Source organism: Athene noctua, chromosome 3, assembly GCF_965140245.1.
Source record: "Athene noctua chromosome 3, bAthNoc1.hap1.1, whole genome shotgun sequence".
NCBI lineage: Eukaryota > Metazoa > Chordata > Aves > Strigiformes > Strigidae > Athene > Athene noctua.
In genome coordinates this window covers 15,958,763-15,971,597 of record NC_134039.1, presented here as the reverse complement: position 1 = coordinate 15,971,597, position 12,835 = coordinate 15,958,763, and the positions used below count along the sequence as shown (strand labels likewise).

General features: G+C 40.3%; 1 protein-coding gene across 2 annotated transcripts in view; it reads left to right on the top strand.

Annotated features, from left to right (window-relative positions):
- Window positions 1–12,835, top strand: part of RESF1 (retroelement silencing factor 1) — a 60,790-nt gene that overhangs the window by 32,591 nt on the left and 15,364 nt on the right. The window contains exons 4-5 of one of the 2 annotated variants that reach the window (XM_074902066.1): window positions 368–442; window positions 1,602–1,729. In XM_074902066.1, coding sequence (XP_074758167.1) covers window positions 368–442; window positions 1,602–1,729 — 203 coding nt within the window. Of the gene's footprint in view, window positions 1–367; window positions 443–1,601; window positions 2,900–12,835 lie in introns of those variants that run through there. The other variant, XM_074902067.1, reaches the window with a different exon arrangement.

Below are 12,835 nucleotides of genomic sequence, written 5' to 3'. Positions count from 1 at the left end.
TGCTCACCTGGTGGTGTGTAAATCTGGCTGGGTAGACAGTGGCGGGAGAGATCTTCTGCAGCATTGAGGAAGAGAGAGGGCTTGGACCAGACATACACTGCACATGGTCTCCATAACCTTTGCCATCTTTGCTTTAAGCTGCCTTTTTCCTCTTCTTCTTCCCTGTCCCCAATCTTTCGACATTTTACATGGTGCTTTGTGAAGCATATTTGTGTCAAATGCTGTATTTGATTTTAAATAAAACCAGATCTTAAGTTGTACATACCAGCCCTTGCAGTCATTTTCACACCTAAAGGAAATTTCCTTTTGCATGTGCTGGTATATGTGTTAGGAAACTCAAAAACATTTTTTTAAATTTTCTATTTAGGTGTCAAGAGTAAGAAAGAAGATTGGTTAAAATGTGATCCAGTGAAGCAAAAAAAGCTGGAAGAGATCTCTGCAGGTGAAATGACTTTAGAAATATGTTAAATATTCTTTGCTTGGTTTTAAGTGTTCCTTTACAGTAGCAAATCTTAATAAAGTATTCTAACTTATTCTTTACTAGCTCTGCTGCTGAAATGGATACTGTAGAGTAAACATACAAGCTTCAAAGATTTGTGGAGATTTTTATTCCCATAAAAATATGTTGTTGGAATTTGCCTGCATACGTGTGTGCAGTTGAATCGGGTAGCACTGGTGATGACATTCAAGTACAGTTTTAAACTGTAGGTAAAGACCAAGCTAGCTCTTTCCAACTTCAGGGAAGCGACATGACAAAATCTAATGTGAGACTATAAAACCAGAAATTGATGTTTTAAATTTATTTGGCTTTCGGAGTAAGTTGATGCTGTCTGCACGTAAACCCATTCTCACAAGTATCGGGACCTGTATGTCCCGGTAGTCTGGACAGGGTTACTTGTATAACACACAGAGGAAGAATGGTGCCACTACTACATCTTCCTTGTTTCTCTTGATTGGCAAATTACTTTTAGGATGGTCTTTTGTACCCTTTAGGAGTCAACAGGTAGAACAGTGGCATATTTCATCTCAGGATCTTGGTTGTTCCATCCTTTGTAAATATTGGATGAGGTTGCTCCTTGTTGTCTTTGTTTCTTTGCTTTAGGTATCTTTCTAGCTATAGTCTTGTTTTCCTACTTGTCAGGAAGCAAAATGGTGCATTCAACATACTGTAATCTTGTTGCCATCCTCTTCTTATCAGGGTGCAAGTCCTCTGCTGACAAGTTATTTGTGTTGAGGTCTTGATGCAAACAACACATTTTGCAGTGTTTACATCTTCTATTGCTATTGAATGTGTCCTTGGCTATTGGTATCTGACATTCTTTTAGCTCTTCCTCATGTTTCTTCTCTTTCACAAATGCACATTTTCATTCACACCTTTCATAATATTCTTTAGAAATATCTCTTATGAAGACACCCAAATGACCATTTGGTGCTTAAAGATGCATTGGAGATTGATTTAAATCAGAAGTGCCTAGTGCTTTAGGAAGGAAGTTTGTGGCATCCTTTTTGACAGTGGGTGACCTTAAGTACCACATGCATAAGTAGAGTAATTTGAGACTCTTAGACTTTTGCTTTAACCTGTTTCTCTGTCTGTCTTTCAGCTGAGGACAGTATTCCACTTGATACAGCTATACAGATCCTGGATGGAGATGACAAGGCTCTTCACATTCCAATCAAAGACTCAAAAGAGATATTTCAGACCTACAGGAAAATGTATCTGGAAAAAAAGGTGCAAAAGCCTTGATAGCACTCCTGTATCATAGGTCTTATTTAATATTGCTGGGAAAAAAATTCCAACACTAAAATGCTTTTTCCTGTTTATTTCATCTTTCTAAATAATGATTTTAAAAAAACGTTTGAGTGTTAGCAATTCCCCCCCCCTATTTGTCTCATATTTGTGAGTGATTGAGATCTTATTCTGTATTTATTGCACAAATACGGTTTGGTGCGGAGAATGCCATTGTCAAATTTATTGTTTCATTTTGGCATATTTGAATTTTTTTTTTTAAAGATACAAGAGTTAGTTGAATCTTGACCAAAAAAACTCAAAACTCATTTAAACTGTCATAATCTGTTTTCTGATTCTGTAAAACTTCTACTTGTACTTTCCATTGCTGGCAGTGGAAAAATATTCTTACTGGAAAAAGATTGCAGTGGATTCCAAAGCATTACACCTTTATTTTCTACTTACACTAGTCTGATTGTTGTGCTCCTAACAAGGCTTTTTATTTTTGTAGAAACTTTTTTTTTTTTTGAACTGGGAATACAAATACAAAATGCGCAAATTAAACATACAGTTCAGGGGATACCATTAAGTATTTATGCTGCTACCCAGTTTTCTTACACTTCTTTTTGTGGAACTTGTGCAAATTGAACTCTTGAGTTCATCTGAACACAGGGCTGTAAGCTGATAGTTAACTGAAGACTTCTCTTGTTTTTCTCTCTCTCTCTGCTTTCTTTACACTTGAAAGAAAAGTGTGATTACTTAAGTGCAGGGAGTTTGAATTCACTCTTGTCTGGACTGTGTTACTTGCTTTAACCAGACTGTAATTAATTTCTTTGTTTATAAGGTGTTAGCTAATGTTTGACTACACATGCACTGTGACATAAGAGTTATAGTTTTTTGCTGGATATCCTGTTAATGCGCCTTTTCACTGTTAAGAATTTTGAATTTAATACTATTTTTCAGAAATTTGGTACTTGATTCTTTCTACTTGTTTAAACCTTTATACTGAAAGTAAAAACTCTGTAGATACTTCACTGAACGGTTTTTATACTTGAAATAAACTTTTAAAGTCTATGCCTTGACTTTTAGTTTAAAAGTATAAAGTTGTGTTTATTTCAGTTAGTTAAATAGTCAGCGAAGATATTCCTGTAGATGAGAAGCAGCTTTAAAATAAGTGTCAGATCTCCCTTCATAAAAGGTTTCATAGCTGCAAGTTCGAAGTGGACTTGAGTCCAAGCTTTTTCTAATGAATTCTTAACAGCATGTACTTATACTTCAGAAAACTTATCAGGTATGTTTTTCTCCTCAGCATCTTTTTTTTTCTTTGTCTTTCCTGCTCTGATGTGGAGTTGAAAATTGGTTGTCATGAGTACTTAAAAAGCCTTCAGTACTACTCCATTCCTGAAGGTATATGCTTGTAGGCGTCTTGGATATAGTTGCCCACTGAAGCATAACATTATAATTTCCTAGCTCTATCTGTATGTTGAATTAAAAATTGGCTTTTCTGGGAGAAAGAAGTCCTCCCCTTCCATCATGTATGTATTTCTTCTCTCAAACTAGGGAAGTATTCAGGAGGTTTTTAACTCCCTTCCTGTCTGGCATAGTTATCCTAATAACTTAGATTGGTTTTTTTTTTTATGGCTGGTTACCCAACTGTTAGTCTGTGGGGAACTGGAGCATTTTGTAATAATGTTGGCAACTGTGAGAAGGTTTTATTTTGCATTTTCTTGGGAGTTTAGCACCTGAATTTATACTGCCTGCATTAAGGAGGATTCATTGTAGCCGTAAGTGTACCCAGTACAAACAACACATAGTTCCTGTCAAGAATTTACTTTGGGTTTTGTTCTGCATAATGATACATGAAGCTGACTTAAATGCTTGAATGAATTCTTTTATATGGGAAATTATTCAATCCATTCACCCATGACAATTATATTCTAAATAGTTGGAGAAGTTTACTCACTGACCCTGTGCACCCAATAAGTCAGACTGCCAGTTTTGAGTCCCAGTGGATACAGCTACATCTTCTTCTCTTATACCAAGGAATGAATCTTGGCTCTGTGACCATGTTTACATGGTGGCTTGTCCCTACACTGCTTTAGTATTGCTAGGATCTTTGGGATAGACTGGCCACATCCCTTCTACTTGGTTCACGTGCTGGCTCAGTAACTATGAGGTAAGCCTGTGCACTTAAAGTACTTTGTGCTTGCTGCTGGCCTCTAGCCATTGCTATGCTTACTGCATAATTGCATACTAAGAGGACTGTGCCAGAGGCTCTTACTCAGCTGCCATTTCTCCTGCTGCTTATGGTGCTGACTGAAGCCATGATACTACAGCAAGCCCTTGGCCTTGGACAGGCAAGATGCTGACATCCACCTAGATGTGGCTACTGTGAAAAAACTAGTGCTGTGTGGCTTGAACTGAAATATGTGGGTGTGTGTTGCCTGAACTTGAAAGGACTTGTAATATGAATGTCACCAGTGGGGTTACTTTGTACAAACCAGAGATCTTGTAATGTCTCTGAGAGCACTAATAGGTCTTAATGGTCCTGATCATCTATATGTTGGACCTCCACCCACACCCCCTGCTCATGGACCCAGGAACTCCATTTAAGATCCAGCCAGGGCTTCAGTCCCTGCCTGAAAGATGCTCAAGGTCTAATTGTCTCTAGGTCCGTTACAATCATGCTTGTATGTGGATATGAAAATTGCTCATTGATCCAGACCCATGGATGGTCTTCCTACCTGGACTTAGATGTATGTCAGCTTACTATGAATCTGCCTGTCAATCGTGATTGTGTCTGGCCCTGGTTACTGTCACTGGATCTGATCCTGGCCTGTAGATTGACTTACTGGTTTCACATTGCCTCTTCTTCACCACTACAGGCTTGTCTGGTGATCTGAACTCTGACTTGACCATGGTTACCATCCCTGTCCTGCTTGCCTTACCACTTGGGTGCTGTGGGGATTGAGCCTTGGCTGGTGAGGCCCCTGCCTTGCCAGTCATGGTATCTCCCTTAGCTTCTGGCCTCTGACCCTTAGGGAGTCACTGGTCCTTGCTGAGCCCTGACAAATACAGAACTGTAGGATGTGGGTGTGCAACATCTTGTCCTGTTGGTGTCTGTCTTCTCTCCCCATTCTCTTCTAGGAAACTTCCTGTATCAGTAGGAAGAGATGCTACTTCTATCATTCTTGCCTTTTTGCCCCAAGAGAGTCAGGATGAGGTTCCTGGTAAGTGTAGAAAGGTAAATGTCACTTGCCACCCATTTTCAAAGACAAAAGGATGACCCACAGAACTACAGGAGACTGGTCAGTCAGCCTGACTCCTTTCTTCAGGAAGATATAGAATAATCGTTCTTGAAGCCATCACTACCCAGGTACAGTAAGGATAAGGTGATTTGGAACAGTCAGTATAGATTTATAAAGGGTAAATCACACTTGACCGACCTGATGGCCTTTTATGATGCAGTGGCAGATTCTGTGGACAGTGAGACTGTAGAAAATGCTGTTTACCTTTAACAATGCTCTTGACATGGTTTCTCATAGTATTCTTGTAGCCAAATTGGAGAGAGATGGTTTGGATAAGGGACCTACACAGTGGGTGGAAAATCAGCTGAGCAGCTGGGCTTGGAGGGATACTGTCTGTGATCAGTGATACAAAGTCAGCTGGTGTCTGTTTACTACTATATTCTTCAGAAATTGATGCTAGGACTGTCACTGTTTACCATCTTCATTAATGAACTGGAGAATGGGACGTAATGAACCTTTACAGGTTTGCATGGAGAAATGGGCTCCTCAGGAAACTCAAGAGTAACTTACTGTAGAAGTTCAGAAAGGGCACACAGGGTGTCTCCCCAAAACACTTGCCTCTTCTCACTTCCAACAGGTGAAACTAGAGATACAAGAACTGGTGTCATTAAAATAGTGTGATGAGGCCATGGCCCCTAAGGATGGCCTGTCCAGCAGATGCCTATCTTCAGCTTCAGCAGCGCTGCCTGTGTAGAAACTGGGCTCGCATCTGCTCCAGGACCTGATAAGGAGCCCCTGCCCTAACCGTTTAATGAAGTGATGTTTGAGAACATCAATAAGGTGGAAGTCTGTGTGACAGCAAGATAACCAATTTGACATGGTTAACCACAACACTCTTTGACCAGGTATGAATGCAGATGGCATAAATTCAGTGGCCATTTCCTTCACATAATTGTCATGACATGTTATAAATCCCGGCCACTGTCTTGCCACATGTCCAGTCATACAGTGACCTGGTCCTTGCAAACTGACAATAGAGCCAGTCATCAAGAAAAAAAAAAAAAAAGGCAGGAAAACATGCATTACAAAGTGCTGGGCTTGGGAACTAGGAAAAATGTTACCGCTACATTTAGTGTTGACAGTATTTTCCTTCCCAGATATTGTACATAATCTTTTTTCCTATTGATTCTTCATTAGCTGAATGCTAGACAGGTGTGCTGATTTTCTTGGTGACACATGGGTCCATTGTAATCTAAAATACAGCCTTTGTTCTAGAAAGCTAGAATAGTTCTTTAAGTCTTCCTTTAAACTTGGCTGTAGTGGCTACACTTATGACCTTCTTATCTCAGTCCTTATCTCTCTGCCTTCCTAGGCCTAAATATTTTGCCCCTCCTTTTGGAAACCTTGCCTCTCTTCCCTCCTGGGACTTGTTGAGTTTGCAAGGTTGCCACCGCAACCTTGATTTAAAAATCTTTTCCTGTTCTCATCTTCCTGGGCCCCAACTTGTCATCTTCTGCCTGCAAGCCCCCAGCCTGTTTTCATCCCAGCAAAGCTCAGTCTTGAATCTTTTCCTGGGCTCTAGCTCTAGTGCTACCAGGTCAACTATGCAAAGGCTACCTCATGTTTACACTTACGTGTTTAAGCCAGGGAGCTTTTTATTTTTACTTTGCTGTCTGTTCATCAGTATTAAGACTACAAGGGAAAAATGATTCCCTGCTTCCAGCTCTTGGGCTTATTACTGTAACGTCTTCTAGCTGACAAGAAAAGCAACTGAGAATGTTCACTTCTCCCTGCAGGTTTGGGCTGGAGCATGTCCATGGCACTGGGGGCTTTGGAGCACTTAGCTCTGAGTCTCAGCAAGTCCCCTTGGCCCAAGTTTCCAGCCCTTCATTGTCAGTAGAAAGATGTTGAAATTTCCCAGTGAATGCAGCACAGGTTTTTTTAGCCTTTTCTTTGAAATGACTGATCTATTTCTGAAAAAACTTTAAAAACAACCTGAAGCTTAATTCTATTCATGTGGCTTTTCAGATGAGGCAGTTCAAGTTTGGGAGTCTGTGGTGGGTTGACCCCAGCCATCAACTAAGTACCAACTCCTTTGCTCCCCACCTCACCCCCAGTGTGATGGGGAAGAGATGAAGAAAAAACCCAAGAAAACTCATGGGTTGAGATAAAGACAGTTTAATAAGTGAAGGGAAAAAAAACCAAACCAACAAGTGATGCAAAGACAATTACTTATCACCTTCCACCAGCAGACCAGGAATATTCCTTTGGTCAGTTTGGGTCACCTGTGGTGGCTGCATTCCCTCCCAGCCTCTTGCCCACCCCCAGCACACTCACTGTGGGGGCAGAGTGGGAAACAGAGAAAGCCTTGAGGCTCTGAAAGCACTGCTCAGCAATTGCCAAAACACTGGTATGTTAGCAATGCTATTTTAGTCACAAATCTGAAAGCTGGCACCATATGAAGAAAATTAACTCCGTCCCAACCAGGCGCAGTACATAATCAAAGATGGACTGAAGTTTTCAGTCCTATACTATAACATTTGTTATGAGAAAACAAAAGATCCATGTGGCTCTCTGCAAGTGCCTTAGTCCCAGTTCTGAGACTGTGAGGACACCTTCTTATCATTAAGGCTGTGATGATGGAAGCTGGTGTCTGTTGGAGTTCAAATGAATGTGGGCTATGCAGTCTTCAATGTTAAAAGTAAAATTCACATCAGTCTTTTCATTTAATGAACAGTAGGAAGAGAAAGATACCTACCTTTGTGGTTATGTCATGGCATAAAGGCATAAACTCCACTGTAATGGTGGAGTTTGCCAAGGTATCTGGTTTCTGTAATGTTGTTTTCTATGGCTACGTGCATAAGGGTTTTGCAATACTGATTAGTTCATATCACTCCTTGTGTTTCTCCATGCAGTGCTAACTGATGAACATTTCTTGTTTGATCTTATAAAGCTGTCTTTGATTATTAATACAATTTTTTTCAGTCTTAAAATCTAAACTTTTACACCTCAGTATAAAATGACAGGTTTCCTGCTTCTGATTCATTTTTACATTGCTATGGCACTAATAATTCAAGTGCATGGGAAACAAATCTGTGTCTGAAAGGGTGTTAGGACTGTAAAACAGAGCCTGTCAAGCCCTCCTATTTACCCCTGGAGACTATCCTCTTTCCTCCAATCATAAGTGCTATTTTAAAAGTCATAAATAACATTCTTCTTAAAAATAAAATTAAAAATTAAAGTCCCTCTGCCACAGCAACACTTGTTCAACAGACTACAAACTAAAAGCCAGAAACAATAATCTTTGCAAAAAAAATGATCCCACAGTAAATCACAGAGGATGGATTTCAGACCAAAATGTGGAGAGATAGCTAATAAGGAGTAAAAAAATACTCTGTATGTTAATTGGCTCATAGTGCCTTTCCTTTACATCCCATTAGATATTTTTCAGAAAGGAATCAGCCTGCCACTGTGCTCTCATCCAGTAACTTTTGACTCTGTTGACCAATATCAAGCAGAAACCATGTAAGATAACATTGATGGATGGTTTGAGAAGAGAAAAAATAAGTCGTTCCTTCCCCCAACACTGCAGTAGAGGCAAGGAGAACTCAGCCCTCAGGTAGCCCACAAGTTAGCATATGTGTGGTTCCCACCTAGCCACAAGAGATGCTGACTTGTACCCTACTAGAAAACAATGTGGGATGAAGTTAGGGTGCTGTATTTGAGTCAGGGAAAATATGGGTCTGAACAGGGGATACTATAGAGAGCCGCTGATGACAGTGGTTGGGGCAGCATCGCTTTGGAGGTGTTGGATGCACTTTGTCAATCTCACTGCTTACAGTACTTCTCTGCCTGTCTGATTCTTTAATGATTTAACTACATCGATTAAAAAAAGTCTCTTCTGCTTTAGAAGTCCAAAGACTGTCCTGAATCGCAGGCACTGCAGAAACAAGATATAGTGTTGCCAGAAGCAATAGAAGAAGCCAAGGCAAGGAGAATTTATTGCAGGATTCACCTTTAAACTGAACCAAAATTAAATTTGACATAGGGAGGTGCTTGTTCATGCTCAAAGACATAAGGAACTAGAAAGAGTAGGACCAATACAAACCTGAAAGATGTTGTTTAGTCCATAGTGTTCTCTCAGGAGGACTTCGATGGACAGACAAAACAATATAGACTGGAAATAACAGGTTATAAATACAATGGATATGAGTGAAGACTAAGATAAATACCTGTGCATGCAATCATTCTGCAAGTAACAAGAGAAAAGAATGCTCTTCTTAGACCCCAGCAGGAGATAGATTGTAGCCCACCATGCAAATTCATCTTCTAGAACTACTTCTTCATTAATTAGAATGAAAAAATTAAACATATTTGATAGTTGTAGCAGACATGTTCTGTAGGTGGATAGAAGTTTTTCTGATACAAACTAGCAGGACCATGACAACAGCTCTCAGCGAATGGAAGAGCTGTTTTCCTTTAAAGAGTTATCTGCAGAGTCCTAACTCAATCTGGCAGTACACTTTACAGGAGACTCTGGCAAAACTGACCATAATTATAATGTGTAAGAGGTTCATGTTCCTTGCTGTACCTGGTTCTTAGTGCAGGAGGAAAAGACAAATGGAATCATCATACCAATACTAAGAATTATGACTAAACCAGTAAAACAGCAAAGATCAACTATTTCCAAATATGAGCAAATATCCTCACACTGAGAAAAAGATGATGGCAAGACAACAAAAATCATACAGGTTGAAAAAAATGCAGGTTCTGTTCATTATCACAACTGGCTTGCCAAGGCATGTTGACAAAGAGAAAATTGTCAGATCTTAGCAACGTGGAATAATTAGTTCAGTGGCAGTTATCCTTGAGATATGTAAGGGGTTGTTATACATTTGTAATTTGTCAAGCTCCATAAGCAAATGTCCTTTAATGCAATTTGCGGTTTGGGTTCAGTGATGCCATATTCAGCAAGTTGCTGTTATCTTGAACTGCTCTATGCAGTTCCAGTCTCCAGTGTATTAATTTCAGAGTGATTTTGCCAATATTGGAATCCCTGATAAATTGCTGTGTCTGATAAATTGGCTGTTGTCCATTGAGACAGCTGCTCAGAGGAATATACCTGCAAGGAGCAGCATTATGGCTACAAGGAGTACCTACAGGGAACAGCATAAAAATCCTGAAGACCATCTGCTCCATAGAAGAAGCTGTCTGGATACAGGCATAAATGCTACATGTTAACATCAAACCTCTTACTGTGGTCATGCAGGCTTGGCAGAGACCTGCATAGCAGAGGACCAAACATGACTGTCTCTGGTATGGTCTGCTTCACCTGTGGGCATTTCCAGTGGCTACAGTATAAATGGGCAGCTCAGCAGAAGAGCCAACAAGAAAAGCTTTCTGTAGGTAAACCTGATCTTGCTCCTTAGCATTTCTGCTCTGCATCTCATGCAGATATGGTTGAACCTGTTCTGATGTACAAGTACATCCAAAGCAAATTAATTTTCTGGTAAGAACTTAAACAGCTACAGACAAGATCTTAGATTGTAAAATGTTGTTATGACAAAAAGATACTCCTTATAGAAATACTGTGGGAGAGAGAGGTCGAATAAAGCACAGAATTATGATATGTTTTAATATTTTAGGGGTGACTGTATATAAAAATAACGTTAGTTCTAAGGGTTTAATGGCTCTGTAAACTTTGTTAATTTTGTGGTGCCAGTCTTGGACCAGCCAGGATTGGGGTGATGTGCTGAATCATGACAAACTCACTCAAGTTTGTTGAAGGGGGAGCATTGCCAAAAGCAAATGCTGCCACACTGTATGCAAGCTCCCAATTTATTACCACTTGTTGACATAGGTTCGTTTTTACTTCTGCATCCTACTGACCTTCGGGTTTTGTCTGTTTACTGCTTACAAACTTACCACACTCTGCAGGTGATGTTTCTTCCTGCTGTTTCTCACACTCACAACACAGTGTTCCGTAATGTTGCCTCAGGTATCCACTATCGTTCTTCTAACCTCAAGGTCAGTTTACATTTTGCTAACTACCAATTCTTAATTCCCACATTGTAGTACTAATGTTAAAAGACATCTTTATACTCTGCTATAGGAGAATATTCTGGTAAGTCGCTGCTGTCTCTCACATAGACGTATTTTGAAAAAGCTTCACCCTGATCTAATGAGCAATATGAAAGAGATGTTTAGTAATGACTGTATCCTGAGGATACCTGTATTAGATTTATTTGTGAACACTAGTCCCAGAATGCTTTTGATTTATATCACTGAGATTATAAGTTTCCATACCCAGTGTAAAGAAAGGCTCTCAGGGGAAAAAAAATGGAGTAAGATGAGAAGTCCCTTTGCTGTCTGGTGGGGATGAACCCAGTGCTGGGTTAGTGCAAGTGGCTTTCAGTTTTTCTGTACTGCTGGGATTTTTTGTTGCCAGGGAGATAAGAAACTGCAGAGAGTTGTTCTGCAATATTTTGATCAGAACCTCACTTACTCCATTGGTCTGTGTGTTGGGAACAGGAGAAGGGTCGAATGCATCACTAGGTGTATGGATGCTATAGCTGCAAGTGCTCTTTCCTGTACAAAGCTGGTCAGAGGAATTCTAGGATTTCAGCAGAAGAAACCCCTCCTGTCTTTCTGTAACCCTGTCTGCTTTGTAACTGTTTCGTGGTTGTTGATTAATTCTGATGTGGATACAATTTGCAGAAAGCACAAAGTGGAGCGAAAATGTGCCATTAGGAGTTTGAGGCTTGTCTTTTGAAAGATCAGTGGTGACTGAGAGGTCAACTGCTTGATGAATGAAATTAGCAAATAGGTATGTTTTTGGAGGGCTCCTTAGTTTAGTCAGGCTGAGATGTCCTTTTGGTTCTGACTAGGCAGTGTCTTAATGAGAGAGTCTGGGAAGAAATATGAATGCTAAAACATCATAACAGCATGGTGGTGGTTTCTTATTTGGTTAATAAAATGCACATTTTTTTTTTCTGATAATAGGTATATAATTCTGTATTGGGTGTCAGTGGCAAGGTTTTGGCAGTGGGGAGGCTGCAGGGAATGCCTCTGTGGAAGGAGTGCAGGAGATGCCCTGGCTCCAGCTGGGTCCACAATGGACCCACCACAGGACACAGCTAAGTACACCACCCAAAGTGGTGGTGCCTCTGGGAAAACATATTTAAGAAAGGTTAGAAAACACCAGAGAGAGGGAGGAGGAGGAAATGAGTGAGAAACAGCAGAGGGAACACCAAAGTTGGAGGACGAGGTGCTCCATGATGGAGCAGATATTTCCAAAGTAACTGCTGCCCGTGAAGGACTCACACTGGAGCATACAAAAGAACAGCAGAGAGAAACTGCTATGTCCTGACCCCAACTCACTGCACTGCCTGTTGACTTAGTGAAAAGACTGAGTGTAACAGTTGTACCTGCAGTGGTAACAACATGGGAGGAGAGGTTCCTGGACTGGTGGAGTGAAGCTGAGCTTGGGAATGGGGGAGGAAAAGTGTTTTCCACATCTATAATTTTTTTTTTTTTTTTCCCAAAAGAAAAATCCAAATCACTACTCAAATATTTATATTAATTGTCAATGAATTAAATTAAATTCCCTGAGACAAGTCTGTTTTGCCCACGACAGTAATTGGTAAGTGATCTCTCTGTCTTTATCTCAAGTTGAGTTTTTTGTTTCTTTTTTGCTATTTCCTTCCCCAACCCACTAATGAATGAATTAGCAGGTGGTGGTCCATGACAAATTTAAAGGGGAAAATCACTACGCCTTGAGGGAGCAGTAAACTTCTCTGTCAGAGTAGGGCACAAGGAAGCGAAGAGCATAAAATCCACTCCTTACCCAAGGCCAGGATGT